At 39.6% G+C, this 20,977-nt stretch overlaps 1 protein-coding gene across 2 annotated transcripts in view; it reads right to left on the bottom strand.

The window, feature by feature from the left end:
- Positions 1 to 20,977, bottom strand: part of LOC117508329 (mitochondrial intermediate peptidase-like) — a 131,715-nt gene that overhangs the window by 92,834 nt on the left and 17,904 nt on the right. For both annotated transcript variants that reach the window (XR_004560054.1, XM_034168066.1), the window contains exons 4-10: positions 5,360 to 5,446; positions 5,154 to 5,217; positions 4,871 to 5,053; positions 4,132 to 4,288; positions 3,911 to 3,959; positions 3,269 to 3,329; positions 148 to 200 (exon numbers count right to left, since the gene is read on the bottom strand). Coding sequence is in view for 1 of the 2 variants with exons in the window: in XM_034168066.1 (XP_034023957.1) it covers positions 148 to 200; positions 3,269 to 3,329; positions 3,911 to 3,959; positions 4,132 to 4,288; positions 4,871 to 5,053; positions 5,154 to 5,217; positions 5,360 to 5,446 (654 nt within the window). In the remaining variant the exon portion in view is untranslated. The remainder of the gene's footprint in view (positions 1 to 147; positions 201 to 3,268; positions 3,330 to 3,910; positions 3,960 to 4,131; positions 4,289 to 4,870; positions 5,054 to 5,153; positions 5,218 to 5,359; positions 5,447 to 20,977) is intronic.

The following is a 20,977-nucleotide window of genomic DNA, read 5'->3' on the forward strand; positions in this document are numbered from 1 at the left end:
AGTCCCTCCCAAGAAGAAAATTTAGTAACAATTTGCAACACACTGGAACAAACATCTCGAACCATGACAAAGATACATATGAAAGAAAGTTTTATCAAATGGCAGCTAGTTTCACAAAAAACATTTCACAATTAGCCAACTACTCACCTCTCAGCACGTAACACACCAGTGAGGAATGGATGATCCCATGGCATCAGCTCCTAAAGTCATACACAATTTGATGCATGTGTCTAAAGTACCATGTAAAAGTATTTGCTCTTTCCCCATTGACTTTATTTTGCATATTTGTCAGATGTTCACAGAAAAATTACTGAACCACGAAGACAACCTACATAAAATACATTCTTTAAATGTTGTGTATTTTGAAGGGAAAAGTTATCCAACACCGATATCATCAGTATGAAAAAGTAACTGCCTCAAAATCAACTTGTAGCGGTACTCTTAGCAATAAAAACTGCAACAGACCACTTGACATTAGTCTTTCATATAGTTAAGGAAGAATTATGGACAACTCTTATTTGGAGAACTGCTTTAATTTGGCCATCTCTAATAACAGAATCATGAATGCTGTAGTGACCAAGATCTGTTAATTTTTAAAGGATTGTTAGGATTCTTCTTTGACTTCTAGTATAGCTTGTTAATACTGTCTTCACAGAATTTTGATAGGCTGATCATACCCTGTGAAGATTCACTGGTATTCACTGTGGTCCCAGAGTCTTTAAAAAGGTTTTATAACCCTTTCAAAAAGATAATACAATATAAACTTTCCTCACCACTTGTGGAATTTCTTTAAACAGTGTCAGTGTGTTGCTTGTACACACACTTCATACTCTATTTCATATTGCTGGAAAGGTACAATTGTTTTTGAAATAATAGCAGTGTGTTTAAAAAGTGAGTAAAGCTCAAACCCTAATAATAGCTTTTATACAATGGCTGAGTGGATCCTTGTCATTTGATTGGTGCTTTGTATGTCACATAGTAAGTCCCTTCGGCTGTTCCCTTGTTTGCACTCGGGGTCGCCACAGCAAATCCAAGGTGGATCTGCATGTTGAACTGGCACAGGTTTTACACCGGATGCCATTCCTGACGCAACTCCACATTACATGGTGAAATGGGCAGGGGTGGGATTTGAACCCGGAACCTTCTGAACTGAAACCAAGCGCATTAACCACTTGGCCACCACCCCCTTGCTTTGTATGTCACATAACATGGATTATTTGTACCGTTTACTGTGCAAATTTGGTTCCATACGTTTTGTACCATTGCACACTGTGAACCTCGCCCACGCACACTCTAGTGGGGGCGGCGTTTAGCTAAACATGGTAGAGTTTGTTTTGCTGACGGACGACGATTTGAACGAGCTATTTGACGGTACTAATTCTTCTAACACATGCACAAAAACAAATCCACTACGCCATAAGCTGTCTGGAGGCATGAAGAGCTGTTAGGATGAAATGCTGGACAAATTTCTGACGCAATTTTTCACTGGACTGAGGAAGTACACAAAGTCTTTTTTTTTTTGAAGCATCACGGACGACATTGTCAGAATTACTTTTGAACTATAACTGTTTTTCCAAGTTGACTGAGAACAATTTTGGACTCCTATTTAAAGTTCGTGTTGGATTGTTGATGTCAAAAAAGCAGTGACACATCAAAATGTAAGCCCCTTTTCTGTTGTTTATAAATTAATGTAATATCAAATGACAAGGATTTTTTTTGGCCATTACATAAAACAAAATAATGAATGTTTTGCATTCTTTCAATGGAACAAATTTTTAATTTGGGAAAGCTGGAATGTTCCATTCAACTCAGCTTCGCCTCTTTGAATGGAACATTCCATCTGTCACCTCATGAAATATTCGTACCACTGAACTCATAAACATTCATTATTTCTATAATATTTCCATACACACAAATGCATTGAGAACACCGCACATTCTATTCCAAATCAAAACATGAAAAAAATGTATCAAATTTGTAATTACTTTACAGAAAGTGAAGAAAAGGGAATATTAGGCTGTTCAAAAGAATAGCAGTGTCTGCATTTTTTGTACTGTGACGGTTATTTAAGGACGAAGACAGCAAATGTTCATGCTGTTATGCATTTCTCTCTGAAAATCTGAGTAAAATGGGTTGTTCCAGACATTATTCGGAAGAATAGCATACTTTCATTAAAAACTTGAGGGGGGAAACATATAAAGTGCAGAAAATGATAGGCTGCTCAGCTAAAAGGATCTCAAATGCTTTAAAATGGCAAGAAAAAACAGAAAGACGTGGAAGAAAATGGAAAACCACCACCCAAATGGATGGAAGAATAACTAGAATAGCAAAGACTCAGCCAGTGATCACCTCCAGGGTGAGCAAAGAAGTTCTAAAGTTATCTGCGAGTACTGTCAACAATTAGAAGACGCCGATGTGAAGCCAAGCTATGGGCACAAAGCCCCCACAAAGTCCTATTGTTGAAAAAAATAAAAGAAAAAAAAGGAAAAGTGCTGAAGAGGTTACAATTTGCCAAGTAACACATTGACTAGCCTAATGAGAAATGGCGCAACACTTTGTGGACAGATGAAAGCAACATTGCTCTTTTTGGGTCTCAGGGCTGCAGACAGTTTGTCTGATGGCATTTATCCTTTTATTATAAAAGTTTACTTTGTTTAGTGCTTTCAGTCTTGGGAAAATCCTACATAAATAGGTTTTATAACTTATATTATTATTATTATTAATACTAATAATAATAATGACTGCTTTTTTCAATATATGTCACACGAGTATAAATCACAGGACCTTTCAAACTAGTAAAAAAAAAAGAAAAAAATTATTTAAAAAAAGCACAATGTATACTCCGGAAAATATGGCATATAATGTTCATTTCCAAAGTACAAATTTTCTCTTGCGCATCCACTAACAGAAATTCATGCACCCTCAGGGGTGTACATTCCAAAATTTGAGATACTTGGGTCAAGACCTTACCAACCTTACCAACAAGGAAGGACAATACCTTTTAAATTATCATTCAAAAAGTATTTTGAGTCTCCTCAGGATACCTTTGTTGAATGCCAAATTGTTGTAAGAGCAAGTGAGAAAACAATGACAAACATGCAACAATAGAACAAATATGTAACACTGGCATACATCAAATTAAATATTAGGACAGAATATGATCAAAATAGAAAGTACACCCAAAGAAATGTATCCAAAGATAATGTTTTGTATTTAAGGAAAATTATCACCTCAGCAACAACAACAATGTAAACAGTAAGTCACTCACAGAGTTATGAGGATTGAGTTTTTTCTTCATGTCAGCCATCATTTTATAATCTTGTGCTGTTCTGTGAGGAGGAAATACACAAACAAAACCTTAAAACTAGCAGACTAGACGCATTCATCTTAACCTACTTATTTCTGTTCAAGGTCAAGAGAAAACTTCAAACAAGCTCACGGCCTTATCTGTGGGCAAGTTAGTCTGTTTAGGATGATGCACCGTGTGACTAACTGTAGATTCTGAAAGATTCCAACCACAGTCACCCAAATATAAGGAGGGCATGCAAAAAACCATGCAAATCAACTGAAAAACAAAAGAAAAAAAAAAATACCCAACACCATGGCTGAATCAGTACTGGAGACATCATTTTCAGGAAGAGTCAACAAATTAGAGGATGAATCCATTCAAAAAAATACAAGAGCAAAGGTATCATGCTGTGTTAAATTGCCCAGTAACGTACAATCAATAAAATAAATGGAAAATTAAGTTGCACATGCATGAAGATAATTTTACTGATATCCTATCTCACATTCTAAAACTGTAGAAATGTTTTTCTTTTATAGGCAGAATATATTTAAAGCTACTTGATGAATTTTTCACTGATTTGACAAAACACTCTGAAGAGGATATTTGAAGATGATGTTGTACCTGTCTGATAGTTTGTCTGTTAACAGCTGCAGAAACTTCATCACAGTCTCTGAAAGGCACAAAAAATAGCAATGAAAATTAAATGGGACTAGTTTCATGCTAAAAAGAGAGAAAAGCAGGAAAAAAATGCATTAACTGAATTGATCATAATTAAAATAACTCATGTCTAAAGATTTGTTTCCTCTGTATTGTAGAGTCAGCTTTTTCACAAATGTATTAACCTGGAGTTTTGGCCATTGTTCCCTTCAAGGCCCTGTGTGCGTATGACTCATATCCCACCAGCCTGGCTAGTTTGTATCTACATCTCAGCAGCTCTTCCAGACACTTCATCAGATCTGCATTTGGATACAGATAAATCTTGTAGGCAATCTCTCGTACCTAGAAATGGTAACAGAGGTACCATAAATTTAAAATACAACATACATTCAACTAAAATGTTTGTAAAGATGCAAAAAAAAAAAAAAAAAAAAAAAAAAAGCTCAATCTACTGATTTATAGTTATGAGGAAGATTAGATTATCTCTGGAAAATTGTTATCTCTATTGCTTCATTTATGGTATACAAATATTCAGATTTTACGCATTGCAATATATGACTGCTCAAGGCCTTTATTTTTGTATGGATATGCCCTTGGTCATCTTTAAAAACAACAGTAGTCCCCTCTGCATGTCATTAACATCAATATAAGTCTCAACAATAGAATGAACAACAACAAAAGTTTAAGATTTCAAGTTTCTGATTCTAAAAGAGAAATAATTCGGAAAATAAATTTATACTCTATAGTAGTAAAAAAAATCTTGCAGAAAAAAAATGAGACAGTACATTATTTTCTCAGTGAGGAAACTGAACTGGATGCTCCTATATTAGAAAGTGTTGTATAACACTAAGCCTGATTTCCAAACAGCAAATGCACCACCTGCTGACTGATGAGAGAAATGCTGTCAGTGGAACAGAAACATACCAAGTCATTTGGAGAATCAGCATGGAAACCCCCAACCTGAAGGAAGCTTCCCTCACTTGCAAAGTATATATGCAGGTGTTCGGGAATGTCAGATCTTGCTATTCTGTTCGGCATGTGAGAACCAACTAGAAACTCATTGTTTAGATCCAAAAGCTTCACATGGAGGCCAACCGCCTCTTTCCTCTGTAAAGAAGAGAGAACCAAGTACACTCAATTCAAGACACTGAACTTCCTGCTGTTATTTATTTATTTTTTTTTTTACAAAGAATATGGACAATCTTACCAGTTTTTCATCAAGATGAATTCCACTTATTTCAAAGTCAAACATGAACAACTCTGCAACCCGCCTGGAATGTGAAAAAGGAAATATTTAACCTTACCTCTGAATAACCAGGGAAACCATAACTCCAAACCTTATTAAAATCTCAACAGATGCTACAAATATAGAGAGCCATACATACATATGGGTAAAAGGAAAAGGTAAGTTACCTTGTATCAGCATCCAATTGGGCCATAATGTCTGGGTTGTCCAGTAAATTCTTTAAACTGTTGCATAAATCCACATTAGTGTTCAACCTGAAACAGCAAAACTGAATCATATACTATAATTCGAAAAATGTTTGTTCCACTAGTCCTCCAAGGTGCTTGGGCCAGTTTCCACTAAACTTACTGTGTACATGTACGCTGACCCCAGAATTGCCCTTCTTGGGTTTGTTTGTTTTTGCAAAGGTCAAGGTCATTGGGGTCAAAAGACAAAATTTTGGTTCATATGTCTGTCTGTTCCCCTACTCCTCCTAGGTCAGTTGGCCGGTTTCCTCTAAATGTGGATAATAGTCAACCTCAGAATTACACTCAAAGGTCTTGTTCTGGCAAAGGCCAAGGTCAAAATGATTATTTATATTCTGATGTCCAGGAAACATGACACACGTATGTAGGTGGTTTCTGAAATTGCTCACATCACATCAAAATAACCAAAGGTCAATCATTGGGGTCAAGGCCATTGGGATCAATTGTCAAAATGTAAGTTTTGCACTCCAATTTTCATCAAACGTAACATACTGAGGTTTACATTACAAAGATTACATTTGGTTCAAGGTCATGCCCGTCTGTCTGTTCAGTGGCATACACCTAAGAGGTCCTTTTGCTAATTCTTCCAAACTTCCATCCATCCATCCATTTTCTTCCGCTTTATCCAGAGACGGGTCGCGGGGGCAAAGCAAAGCCGCCCAGACCTCCCGATCCACACACACCTCCCCCAGCTCCTCCAGGGGAACCCCAAGGCGTTCCCAAGCCATCCGAGAGATGTAGTCCCCCCAGCGTGTCCTGGGTCTTCCCCGGGGCCTCCTCCCAATGGGACGTGCCCGGAACACCTCTCCAGCAAGGCGTCCAGGGGGCATCCGGAAAAGATGCCTGCCAGGTCTGACAAGCTTCCTCCCCTCCCAGCGGATCCAACTCACCACCAAGTGGTGATTGGTTGACAGCTCTGCCCCTCTCTTCACTCGAGTGTCCGAGACACGTGGCCAAAGGTCAGATGATACGATTACAAAGTCGATCATCGACCTCCGGCTCAGGGTGTCCTGGTGCCATGTGCACTTATGGACACCCTTGTGCTCAAACATGGTGTTCGTGATGGACAAACTGTGACTAGCACAGAATTCCAACAACTGAACACCACTCGGGTTCAGATCGGGGAGGCCGTGCTTCCCGATCACCCCGCTCCAGGTCTCACTGTCGCCGCCCACGTGGGCGCTGAAATCCCCCAGGAGAACAATGGAGTCCCCAGTTGGAGCGCTATCTAGTACCCCTCCCAGGGACTACAAGAAGGTCGAGTACTCTGCACTGCCGCTCGGCCCATAGGCCGAGACAACGGTGAGAGACCTGTCCCCGACCCGAAGGCGTAGGGACGCGACCCTCTCGTTCACTGGAGTAAACTCCAACACATGGCGACTGAGCTGGGGAGCAATAAGCAATGCGACCCCAGCTCTCCGCCTCTCCCCATGGGCAACGCCAGAAAAATGAAGCGTCCAGCCCCTCTCCAGGAGTTGGGTACCAGAGCCCAAGCTGTGAGTGGAGGTGAGCTCGACTATTTCTAGTCGGTATCTCTCAACCTCCCGCACAAGCTCAGGCTCCTTCACCCCCAGCGAGGTGACATTCCACGTCCCAACAGCCAGGGGCTGTGAGGATGGACCGGGCCGCCGGGCCACCCGCCCTCGACCGCCATCCAATCCTCTCTGCCCCTGACCCCCATGGCCCCCTCTGCAGGTGGTGAACCCACAGGAGGGTCTCCCAAACTTGGCAGATTAATTAAAGTTGACATCACTCAGTGGTGCTAACACCAACAAACACAAAGTGCTTCTTCTGGTGCTCTCATACATCAGGAGCATCATTCTACCTGACCTGGACCAGTACCAGTTTGTCTATCAAGCAAACCGCCTGACAAATAATGCCTCCACAAACTGAACACCGCAAAACTGAGACAGCGACCTGCAATATTTGCAAAGCCATTGTTTTATTTCAGCGACGCTCCGGGTGGAGGCTTTGTCGCAACCTTAATCGAACATTTGAGACAGTGCCATATTAAATAATGCAAGGACTTTTTACCCGAAGCAGAAACGCAAAGTCAGCTAAGGAATAATGATTTACCCAGACTGACTTCAAATGTGAGTAAATTAAGTATTTTTATTTATTTATTTATTTTGGTAGTTTCGTGTTGAGTTCTGAAAATGAGGAAATGCTCTTAAAATGCTTCATTTATTCTGAGTGGGTGTGCCATCTAGTGTTCAAGAGATGAAACTTCAGCCACTGACCCAACAATAAATACATGTATTTAATTCTCTCACCAAAACATCAAATCTAGGCTTGCATCTGAGATGTACCTTCTGGCAAACTGTAGTGGTAGTTTTCATAGCTGAACAATAAATGTTCTTAAAATTACTTTATATCTGTTTTTGTTTTTTGTTGCATTTTTTATTTATTTATTTTTATGAATTTACCTTTGCTAAGGAACCCATTCAGAAACACAATTTTTCCACTTAAGTTTATATCGCAATATATACTGTTACTGTGAAGGGATTCAATTTATACCGTGATATGAATTTTAGGTCATATTGCCCAGCCCTACTATACCCCCATCTAACAATTCAATTTAATTCAATTTCTTTCATTTATATAGCGTCAAATCACAATAAAGTTGGCTCAAGGCGCTTCACACAAGTAAGGTCCAACATTAACAACCCCTACAGCAAGCACACAGGTGACACTTGTAAGGAAAAACTCCCTCTGATATAAGGAAGAAACCTCAAGCAGACCAGACTCAAAGGGGTGACCCTCTGCTTGGGCAATGCTACCAACTCAATTAACAATACAAATATACAGGAAATTTTGGGAGTCCCTGCTGGTGCACAGGATGGGAGGCTTGTAGAAGAAGACACCCAGTCCCATCTCTGGATGGAGCCGCACCTCAAACAGAGAAAAACAAAATCGGGCAACAGAAAGACAATATATACAGTATAATTTGTCAGCCTTAAGCAACAAGAAAAACTGAAGAAATACTAAGGTGATCGCGGGCCATTAGTCCTAAGCTTCACTAAAAGACCCAGACTTTAGATAAAGTTGAGGTCGCGGCCCGCTCTCTTTACTAATAGACTGAATTTAAAAGGGTAAAAAGCATTTTTCAATTTATTTCAATTTATATAGCGCCATATCATATCAAAGATGCCTCAAGGCGGGTCACACAAGTAAGGTCTAACCTTACCAACCCCAAGAGCAAGCACACAGGCAACAATGGTAAGGAAAAACTCCCTCTGAGGAAGAAACCTCAAGCAGACCAGACTCAAAGGGGCAATCCTCTGCTTGGGCCAAGCTAGCGACACAATTGACAAAAAAATTTACAAAACGAATATACAGGAAATTTTGCCGGTGCACAGGACAGGAGGGTTGCAGAAGTAGACACCACACTCATCTCTGGATGGAGCCGCACCTCAAACAGAGAGAAAAAAAAAAACAGACTCAGGCATCGGAAAAACAACAAATACAGTATAAGTTGTCAGCATTAAGAAACAAGAAAAACAGAAGAAATACTAAGTTGATCACTGGCCAATAGCCCTAAGCTGCACTAAAACTTTAGATAAAGTTGAGGCTGACAAACAAGCAACAATGGAACAAATATGTAACACTGCCCATAAAAAACATAGTAACATACTATGCCAGTATGCTAACCATACGAAAGGGAAAATAAGTGTGTCTTAAGTCTGGACTTGAAAGTCTCTACAGAATCTGACTTATTGATGCAGGAAGATCATTCCACAAACCAGGGGCAAGATAAAAGAAAGCTCTGTGACCCGCAGACTTTTTATTCACCCTAGGGACACAAAGTAGTCCTGCACCCTGTGTACACAGACTCCCGGTTGGTACAGAGGATTTAATTAGGTCAGCTATTTAGGGAGGTGCCAGTCCGTGAACAACTTTATAGGGTAGTAACAGAACCTTAAAATCTGATCTCACAGGGACAGGAAGCCAGTGAAGAGATGTCAAAGTGGGTGTAATGTGGTCGAACTTTCTGCTTCCTGTCAAAAGTCTGGCGGCAGCATTTTGAACCAATTGGAGACCCCAATACTGGACTGTGATAAACCAGAAAATAGAACATTGCAGTAGTCCAATCTAGAAGAGACAAATTCATGGATCAGGGTCGCAGCATCAGCCATAGACAGGATGGAACAAATCTTCGCTATATTTCGCAGGTGAAAGAAAGCAGTCCTTGTAATATCTCTAATGTGGAGGTCAAAGGACAACGTAGGATCAAAAATTACCCCAAGGTTCCTCACAGTCAGTTTGATGTATGACACACGAGCCTAGGCTAAGCATTAGCTAGTTAAATTGATGGCGGTGTCTCACTGGACCAAGAACCATCATTTCAGTCTTATCAGAGTTTAAAAGTAGGAAATTGTGCCCCTGTGGAACCCAAAATTTCATGTCACTAAGGTTAGAGGTAGTGTTAATGTACAAAACACCCCAATTTTGGTGATTCAGCGATCAGCGGCGGCATGAGCACAGCGATCAGCGGCGGGGTAGAGCAAAGTCTGCTGCAGCGGCAGAGGCTGCCATTTACATCGGCAGTTGTCGTCTCTACAGGAAAGTCGGGACGTTTCAGGACAAGCTAAGCTGACCATTCACTTATTAAGTTTACATTTACATTGCCGCATTTAGTGGAGCAACAACCTGGCCTATTACTGCAGCGATGCATTAAACCTTCAACTAGGACTGAACTTGAAGCCAGATTGCCTGGTCTTTTAGCTTCAACTTTGCAGAATGCTCAATCAGTGGACAGTCTGGTGGATGGTTTGAATTCGGTACTCAAAACTACACTTGATGAGATTGCGCCTCCTTTATTAAGGCCTTGTCTTCCCAAAGTGCAGTCGCCTTGGTTTAATGGTTACTTGCGGGACCTCAGGCAGAAGGCTAGATTTCTGGAACGGAAGTGGCGTAGCTCTAAATTAGAGGTGTTCCATTCTGCATGGCATGATGCAGTTGCAGAGTATAAGCATGCACTATGGACTACAAAGCAGGCTTACTATTCAGATTTGATCAATAAAAATAAGCACAACTCAAAATTTTTGTTTGATACTGTAGCATTTCTTATCCATGGTCAGTCACCTGTTAGTCCTTCTCCATTTATAGCTCAAGACTTCTTGGAGTACTTTGAGAAGAAAAAAGAAGACATTAGATTGAGCATATCTAAACATGCTTTGGCTCAATCTCTGCACCCTGCTGTGGAGGTGGGTGTTAATAATGAGGTGACACCTAGATTTACAGAATTTGATACTATTTCACTAGACACGCTAGCAAAGCTCGTGATGTCTATAAAAAGCACAACCTGCCTATTTGGTCCTATACCAACAAAATTGTTTAAGGACCTGTGGCCCGTTCTTGGACCTACTGTGTTGGAAATTGTTAATCTTTCATTAAGCTCTGGTTCTGTTCCTGGGTGTTTTAAATCTGCAGTGATTAAACCATTGCTTAAGAAATCTGGTCTTGACCCTGGTGTATTGAGTAATTACAGGCCAATATCAAATCTGTCTTTCTGTTCTAAAATTCTGGAAAAAGTGGTCTCACGGCAGCTTGTAGACCATCTTACTGAGAATGATCTTTTTGAGCCACTTCAGTCTGCTTTCAGAAAACATCACTCCACAGAGACAGCGCTTACCAGAGTGGTGAATGATTTTCTGTGTGCAATGGATTTGGACACCACAATGGTTTTAGTGTTCTTGGATCTTAGTGCTGCGTTTGATACTGTGGATCATCGTGTTTTACTTGATAGGCTAGAAAATTACTTTGGGATTACTGGAAGTGTTCTTGCTTGGCTGACGTCATACTTGTCCAGTCGTTCTTATTGTGTTGTGTATAATAACACTACTTCTGGTCTTGCTAAATGAAATTTGGGGTTCCACAGGGGTCTGTGTTAGGTCCCTTGCTTTTCTCACTTTTTATAGTGCCTCTTGGGCATATTCTGCGGCATTCCGGTATTGCCTTTCATTGTTATGCTGATGATACTTAACTGTACATGCCGGTAACTGCTGGTAATCTTGCCTATATAAAAGCCTTGGAAGATTGCCTTATATCTGTGAGAAGTTGGTTGTCTAGTAATTTCCTACTCTTGAATTCTGATAAGACTGAAATGATGATTCGTGGTCCAGCCAGACATCGGCATCATTTTTACCAGTTGGCGCTTAATTTTGGTTCGTGTGTTGTGCATCATACGGACAAAGTGAGGAATCTTGGAGTACTTTTCGATCCTACATTGTCTTTTGGTCCCCACATTAGAGACATTACGAGGACTGCCTTCTTTTATCTGCGAAATGTGGCGAGGATTCGTCCCATCCTGTCTATGGCTGATGCTGAGACTTTGATACATGCGTTTATTTCTTCCAGATTGGATTATTGTAATGTTTTATTTTCTGGCCTGCCGCAGTCTAGCATTCGAGGACTTCAGTTGGTATAGAATGCTGCTGCCAGACTTTTGACACAAAGTAGAAGGTTTGACCACATTACTCCCATTCTGGCATCCCTTCATTGGCTACTGGTTTCTGCCAGATCAGATTTTAAAGTTTTATTGTTGGTTTATAAAATTGTTCATGGACTGGCACCTTCCTACCTGGCGGACTTGGTTAAGCCCTATGTACCTGCGAGGCTCTTGCATTCGCAGGGCGCAGGACTTCTGTGTGTTCCGAGGATGAACAAGAAGTCTGTGGGGTTTAGAGCCTTCTCCTACCATGGTCCGACTCTTTGGAACGATCTACCTGCTATTATTCGGCAGTCTGACACGGTGGAGACTTTTAAATCGAGACTGAAGACCCACTTTTTTTAGACTGTCTTATCAATTTAATTTGTTTGTGTTTGCTTTGTAATTTCCTTTTATTCTTCTGTGTTTTATCTTTTTATTGTGCTTTTCTTGCTTTTAATCTTAATTTTAGATGAATTTGTGTTGTTGTGAATTGTGTGAAGCGCCTTGGGGCAACTTTGTCATGAGTTGGCGCTATATAAATTAATAAATTGAAACTGAATTGAACACTCCGAGAACGACTGGTCAGATATGATGTCAACCATGCAAGGGCACTCCCAGTAATCCCAAAATGACTCTCCAGCCTATCGAGTAGAATATGATGATCCATGGTGTCAAACGCAGCACTAAGATCTAACAGCATCAGAACCGTCCAAATCCACAGTAAGCAGAAGATCATTCACCACTTTAGTGAGAGCTGTCTCTGTGGAATGATATTTTCTAAAAGCAGACTGCAGTGGCTCAAAAAGATTATTCTCAGTAAGGTGGTCCACAATCTGCTGTGAAACCACCTTTTCCAGAATTTTAGAGCAAAATGATAGATTTGATATCGGCCTATAGTTTTTCAATACACTTGGATCAAGATTAGATTTCTTAAGTAATGCTGTAATCACTGCAGATTTGAAACATTTAGGAACAGCACAATAGGCCCGCTTTCTAGCCAGTAGTGCATGCTACAGTCTAAGATAGCATCACGCCACGCAAGGTGAAATACTTCTAATTTTGAACTACGGCATTTCCGTTCTAGACCTCTAGCCTTATGCTTGAGGTCACGCAAGTAATCACTGAACCAAGGTGACTGTGTTTTGGGTGGTTTTAATATAGGTGGCGCAATCATGTTGAGTGTAGTTTTGAGCGCTAAGTTTAAACTATCCACTGTCTACTGAATGGGCATTTTCCAAATGTGAAGCTAAGATATCAGGCAGTCCAGCTTTGAGTTCAGTTGTAGTTGAGGAGTTGATGCATCGCTGCAATGATAAATAAGGTTGTCATTCCACTAAACACGGCAGCAAATCTATAAACCCAGTAAGTCAGTGATCACAGACCATCAATGCAAGAGGTATGATGTCAATATTTGTGACAGCAATATCACATGTGAGAACCAAATCCAGGGTATTTCCACTAATGTGCGTCAAATCCTTAATGCATCCACAATTTCCATAAATGATTTGCAGAGGGGATCAGAAGGCTTATTTATATGAATGTTGAAGTCACCAATATTCAGAATGTTATCTGCACTAGTCAACAAGTTAGATATGAACTCACCAAATTTATCTAAGAATTCAGAATATGGACCAGGGGACCTATATACAGTGACAAAGTTGTTGTTGTTGTTCATTCGCCTGCTCCCTTTTTTTTTTTTTTTTTTTCCCCGGGGTTGCCACAGCGGATACAGCCAGATCTGCACTGGTAATTGGCACAAGTTTTACGCCGGATGCCCTTCCTGACGCAACTCCAGTATCACCTGGAGAAACACACACAACTGCTGGTGTTCCAAAGAGGTCTCCCATCCAAGTACTAAACAGATCCTGCTCTGCTTAGCTTCTGAGATCTGACGGGATCAGGCTGACACAGAGCAGACGGGCTGCTATATACAGTGACAAAGTAATATGGCAATTTTTATTCGTCTGACCTTGGCAATACGTAGCATCATGGGCAGAGTGGAGAATCAGATCTCAATCTCAATTTACACTCAACAAAAATATAAACGCAACACTTTTGGTTTTGCTCCCATTTTGTATGAGATGAACTCAAAGATCTAAAACTTTTTCCACATACACAATATCACCATTTCCCTCAAATATTGTTCACAAACCAGTCTAAATCTGTGATAGTGAGCACTTCTCCTTTGCTGAGATAATCCATCCCACCTCACAGGTGTGCCATATCAAGATGCTCATTAGACACCATGATTAGTGCACAGGTGGGCCTTAGACTGTCCACAGTAAAAGGCCACTCTGAAAGGTGCAGTTTTGTTTTACTGGGGGGGATACCAGTCAGTATCTGGTGTGACCACCATTTGCCTCATGCAGTGCAACATATCTCCTTCGCATAGAGTTGATCAGGTTGTCAATTGTGGCCTGTGGAATGTTGGTCCACTCCTCTTCAATGGCTGTGCGAAGTTGCTGGATATTGGCAGGAACTGGTACACGCTGTCGTATACGCTGGTCCAGAGCATCCCAAACATGCTCAATGGGTGACATGTCCGGTGAGTATGCCGGCCATGCAAGAACTGGGACATTTTCAGCTTCCAAGAATTGTGTACAGATCCTTGCAACATGGGGCCGTGCATTATCCTGCTGCAACATGAGGTGATGTTCTTGGATGTATGGCACAACAATGGGCCTCAGGATCTCGTCATGGTATCTCTGTGCATTCAAAATGCCATCAATAAAATGCACCTGTGTTCTTCGTCCATAACAGACGCCTGCCCATACCATAACCCCACCACCACCATGGGCCACTCGATCCACAACACTGACATCAGAAAACTGCTCACCCACACGACGCCACACACGCTGTCTGCCATCTGCCCTGAACAGTGTGAACCGGGATTCATCCGTGAAGAGAACACCTCTCCAACATTCCAAACGCCAGCGAATGTGAGCATTTGCCCACTCAAGTCGGTTACGACGACGAACTGGAGTCAGGTCGAGACCCCGATGAGGACGACGAGCATGCAGATGAGCTTCCCTGAGACAGTTTCTGACAGTTTGTGCAAAAATTCTTTGGTTATGCAAACCGATTGTTTCAGCAGCTGTCCGAGTGGCTGGTCTCAGACGATCTTGGAGGTGAACATGCTGGATGTGGAGGTCCTGGGCTGGTGTGGTTACACGTGGTCTGCGGTTGTGAGGCTGGTTGGATGTACTGCCAAATTCTCTGAAACGCCTTTGGAGACGGCTTATGGTAGAGAAATGAACATTCAATACACGAGCAACAGCTCTGATTGACAATCCTGCTGTCAGCATGCCAATTGCACGCTCCCTCAAATCTTGCGACATCTGTGGCATTGTGCTGTGTGATAAAACTGCACCTTTCAGAGTGGCCTTTTATTGTGGACAGTCTAAGGCACACCTGTGCACTAATCATGGTGTCTAATCAGCATCTTGATATGGCACACCTGTGAGGTGGGATGGATTATCTCAGCAAAGGAGAAGTGCTCACTATCACAGACTTGGACTGGTTTGTGAACAATATTTGAGGGAAATGGTGATATGGTGTATGTGGAAAAAGTTTTAGATCTTTGAGTTCATCTCATACAAAATGGGAGCAAAACCAAAAGTGTTGCGTTTATATTTTTGTTGAGTGTATTTATAAAGCACTTTAAAATCAATACCAATGACCAAAGTGCTGTACACAACAAGAACAGGCAAGTTAAAATAGATATAAATAAATAAATAAACCACAGTTAAAACAAGGAACATTAAAAAAACAACTTGTCAAACTGCGTTAAAAGCCAAAGAGAAGAATTGTGTTTTAAGAGAAGATTTAAAAGCAGAGAGAGAATCAGCCAGCCTAATGTGCAAAGGAAGATCATGCCACAGTTTTGGGGCAACGACTGAAAAAGCTTGGTCACTTCTACGCTTCCTCTTCGACCTTGAGATAACAGTGACAAATCAGCTGTCCCGCGTGAGCGTGAAGGAACATGTAAATGGACCAGGTCAGACAGATATAGCGGGGCAGAGCCATGAAGACATTTAAAAACAAATAAAAGAATTTCAAAATCAATTCTAAAATGAACTGGGAGCCATTGAAGTGAGGCCAAAACCAGTGTAATGTGTTCGCTCCTTTTAACACCAGCCAAAAGTCGAGCAGCAGCATTCTGCACCATCTGAAGGTGGGCAAGCAGTGTCTGAGTCAGCCCAACATAAAGTGCATTGCAATAGTCCAGGCGATTAGTGATAAAAGCATGGATTAAAATCTCAAAATGATGCCGTGAAAGAAACCGCTTCACTTTGGCCAGTTGTCTAAGTTGATAGAAACTGGACTTGACTACTGACCTAATCTGAGCATCAAATTTAAGATCACTATCCACTTTTACACCTAGGTTTTTTGCTGTCTGTGTCAGATACTGACTCATGGGACCCAGATCAACATTGATTTTGGAAGTGTCACTAGGCCGAAACAGCAAAACCTCAGTCTTTTACTATTCAGGTGTAGAAAATTTATGGACAACCATGCCTTAATGTCACCAATGCACTCTAAGAGATGGTTTGCAGAGTAGGCATTTTGCTGCTTCAGTTGCAGAAAATTTGACAATCATCAGCATAAAAATGAAATGAGACATCATGTCTCCTAAAAAATTGATTCCATTGGGAGTAGATACAGAGAAAAAAAGAAGAGGACCAAGTATGGAGCCTTGAGGCACCCCGCATATAAGGGGCGCTGCACAAGATTCAACAGCTCCAATGCGGACACAGAAACCTCTCTCTGATAGGTAGGATCTAAACCAGTCTAAAACAACACCCTTAATGCCCACCCAGTTTTCCAGGCAAGACAAAGAGGATCTGATGGTCCACTGTATCGAAGGCCGCTGTTAGGTCCAACAGGACCAAAACAACACAATGACCAGAATTAGTAGCTACTAGGGCTGAAACGATTACTCGAATAACTCGAATAATTCGATTACAAAAAATGCTCGAGGCAAATTGCCTCGAAGCTTCGTTTAAACATTGTAGTACATATGCCAGGCCTGTGTGTGGTGCTGTAATGTCCCAAGAAAAACAACAGAAGAAGACTAGAGCATGCATTCAGGCCATGTAACAGCTAATAATTTAGCCCTTAAAGCTACCACTTTCCAATGTGACACAGAGTAAAATAAAGCCTTTTAAGAGAAAGAGCGTCCACACTGATCATCTGAAATAGACTTACTGTGCATTTAAAGCGAAGCAGTGTGTTTGTGTATTATTAAAAACACACGGTCTGCTCGACGTGGTGAGTGACTATTGACCCGATGGCCGGGTACCCACAGTCGAAGCCGGCTGCTGTTCGGACTCGCACTAAGTGTTTCGCTTTTACTGGGCAACACACAATGCTTCACAACTTAAAAAAAAAAAAAGTAACTGCGAGGCTTGCATGTTCAACCTCCTGCTGAAATGCATCTGCTGAATCACAGAGAAACAGGGATAAAAAAAAAAAAAAAAAACTAAAAAAAAAAAAATCACATAGGGATTCAATCCAAAAAAAAACCAACTCAAAATGGTTACATGAATGAATGAATGAATGAAAACTGTTTATTTCGAACATTTGATACAACAACAATTACAAGATAGATCAGTAAAGACAACAACAAAAAAGTTCCTACTGTGTACCCAACATGTCCGAAAAGGGGTAGGGTGAAGCATCAGCTTATTTATCCCTACCCCTTCCTCCCCACAACCAGTAATACCCTTTGCCACATATACACATAGATTCCTACACACCTAAACCGATATCAATATATATATATACATATACATACACATATATATATATATACATACACACATCAACATACATACACATATATACACATATACATATATACACATATATATACACAAACATAAATATACACCTACACATACCTACTTACATACAAAATACTATATATTTACAAGCCGAAGCAAAAAACAAAAACACCCTAACCCTCATTACCCTTCCTCCTCCCTATACCCAGAAAAAAACATATTTTTGTACCGCTGTTTGAACTGGTTCATGCTTGGACATTGCTTGAGCCCCACTCCCAATCTGTTCCACATCCTCACCCCACAGACAGAAATACAGAAACCTTTTAATGTTGTTCGTGCCCACTGATGCTTTAAATTAAATTTCCCCCTCAGACTGTAATCCCCTGATCTGTTAAAAAACATATTTTTAATATTTGCTGGAAGTAAATTGTTTATTGCTTTATACACAATTTGTACTGTTTGAAAATGAACCAAGTCTGTGAATTTTAAGAATTTGGATTGTAAAAATAGTGGATTTGTATGATCTCTATAGCCAGTATTATGAATAATTCTTATAGCTCTTTTCTGCATTACTGATAGTGATTGTGTTGTACCTTTATAAGTATTACCCCATACCTCTGCACAGTACTGTAAATATGGTAAAACCAGTGAGCAGTAAAGAATGCGGAGTGAGTTGTGGTCCAGAATATGTTTCGCTTTGTTTAGAACTGAAATGCTTCTTGACAGTTTACTTTGTATATGTTTTATATGAGTCTTCCAGTTTATCTTATCATCTATTATCACCCCCAGAAACTTATTTTCATGTACCCTTTCAATATCTACCCCCTCGACTTGTAACTGAACCTGTATGTCTGTATTACAATAGCCAAATAACATGTATTTTGTTTTACTTAAGTTTAATGATAATTTGTTTCTGTCAAACCATATTTTCAATTTTCCCATTTCTATACTGATCCTCCTCAGTAACTCCTGCAAATCCCCCCCTGAACAAAAAATGCTTGTGTCATCTGCAAATAATACTAATTTTAATATTTTGGAAACATTGACAATATCATTTATATAAATTAGAAACAGTTTTGGACCCAATACTGACCCCTGTGGGACGCCACAAGCATTGTCCAGGCATGATGATGTATATTCCCCCAACTTCACAAACTGTTTTCTGTTACTTAAGTAGCTTCTCACCCAGTGCAACACCAACCCCCTAATCCCATACTGTTCAAGTTTATTGATTAATATGTCATGATTAATTGTATCAAAAGCCTTTTTAAGGTCTATAAATATTCCAACTGAATGTAATTTGTGGTCTATGGCGTTTGTAATCTCCTCAACTGATTCTATTAATGCAAGTGATGTTGAACTATGTGCTCTGAATCCATATTGACTATCAGTAAGTAATTTATGTTTATTTATGAATTTGTCTAATCTATTATTGAATAACTTTTCTAATAATTTGGAAAATTGTGGAAGCAAAGAAACAGGTCTATAATTTGTGAAGTGGTGTCTATCCCCAGTCTTATACAGCGGCACAACCTTAGCTATTTTCATTTGATTGGGAAATTTACCGGTTTGAAATGATAAGTTACAGATGTATGTTAATGGTTCTACAATCCATTCAATGACCTGTTTTACCACCACCATATCAATTTCATTTAAATCGGTAGATGTTTTATATTTACAATTATTCACAATGTCTATAATTTCATTTCCATCCACTGCTGTGAGGAACATTGAACAGGGATTTCTTTCTATAAGATTATTATCCCAATCCTCAGATTGGGAATTGGGAATTTTTTCTGCCAAGCTTGGTCCAATATTTACAAAAAAATTATTAAAACCGTTGACTACCTCATCCTTATTTTCCTTCTTGACATTATTATCAATGAAATACTGAGGGTAACTCTGTTTTTTATTACCATTTTTGATAATGCTATTTAATATATCCCATATTCCTTTAATATTGTTTTTGTTATTATATAATATGTTACTATAATATTCCTTCCTACATACCCATATAATATTAGTTAATCTATTTTTGTATTTCTTATATCTATTTTCTGCCTCTTTAGTCTTTAGTTTTATGAATTCTCTATACAGTGTATTTTTCTTATTACATGCATTTCGTAACCCTTTCGTCATCCATGGTCGAGCTTGGATTTTTTGTTTTCTGTAGTCTTGTTTAATTGGACAATTTTTATCATATAATGAGGTAAATATTTGTAAAAAAGTTTCATATGCACTATCAACATCACTTTCACTGTATACCTTTTCCCAGTTTTGCTCCTGTAAATCCTTCTTTAGTGTGTTCATGTTTTCCTCTGTCCGCACTCGCCTGTATTTTATTTTCTCCTCTGGCTGATTCCGCCGATGGTTTCTATTATAAACGATGAAAACTGGTAGATGATCACTAATGTCATTGATTAATAATCCACTCACAGTGTTATTCTCAATATCATTGCTGAATATATTATCAATTAAGGTAGCACTATGGGATGTAATTCTGCTTGGCCTGGTGATTTTTGGATATAAACTCATACTGTACATTATACTGATAAATTCATCTGTTATTTTATGCTTATTTGGATTGAGCAGATCAATATTTAAGTCACCACAAATGAACACAGTTTTTTGATTAGTTTTTGAGAACATTTTTCCCATACAGTCAGTGAATGTTTCAATACTAGATCCTGGTGCTCTATATATACAGCTGACTAATACGTTTTTGCTTTTTTCTTCACATATTTCAATAGTTATACATTCTAATAAGTTATCAATCACAGTTGTCATATTGTCTACTATTTTATAATCCATGTTCTTATCCACATACACAGCCACTCCTCCTCCACTCTTATTTTTTCTGTTTACACAATTAAATTCATATCCATCCAGTTCAAAATCCATTCCTTTATCTTCATTGATCCATGTTTCTGATATAGCAATTATGTTAAATATTTTTTTAAACTGACTTAAATATTCTTTAATGTTGTTAAAGTTTGCATATAGACTTCTGCTGTTGAAATGGATTATTGATAATTTGTTATCCGTTCTAATGATCCGATTAAACTGTTCATCTGTATAATAGCAACAACTGTCATTGATATTTGAGAAGAAATTATTGTCCGGGTCTATATCGTGCTCCAAGTCCAGTACATTGTGGTCTGTGTATTTAAATGTTCTCAGTTCTACTTTTCCATGATCAGCAATCCTTTGAGTTATATCCTTCTTGTCTCCAGATGTAGATGAATAGGTAGTAGATGAATAGGTTCCTCTGGTCTGTGTCATGGTGTTGTGATGTGTTTGTGTCCTCATACCTTATTGGTC

This window comes from Thalassophryne amazonica, chromosome 4, assembly GCF_902500255.1.
Source record: "Thalassophryne amazonica chromosome 4, fThaAma1.1, whole genome shotgun sequence".
NCBI lineage: Eukaryota > Metazoa > Chordata > Actinopteri > Batrachoidiformes > Batrachoididae > Thalassophryne > Thalassophryne amazonica.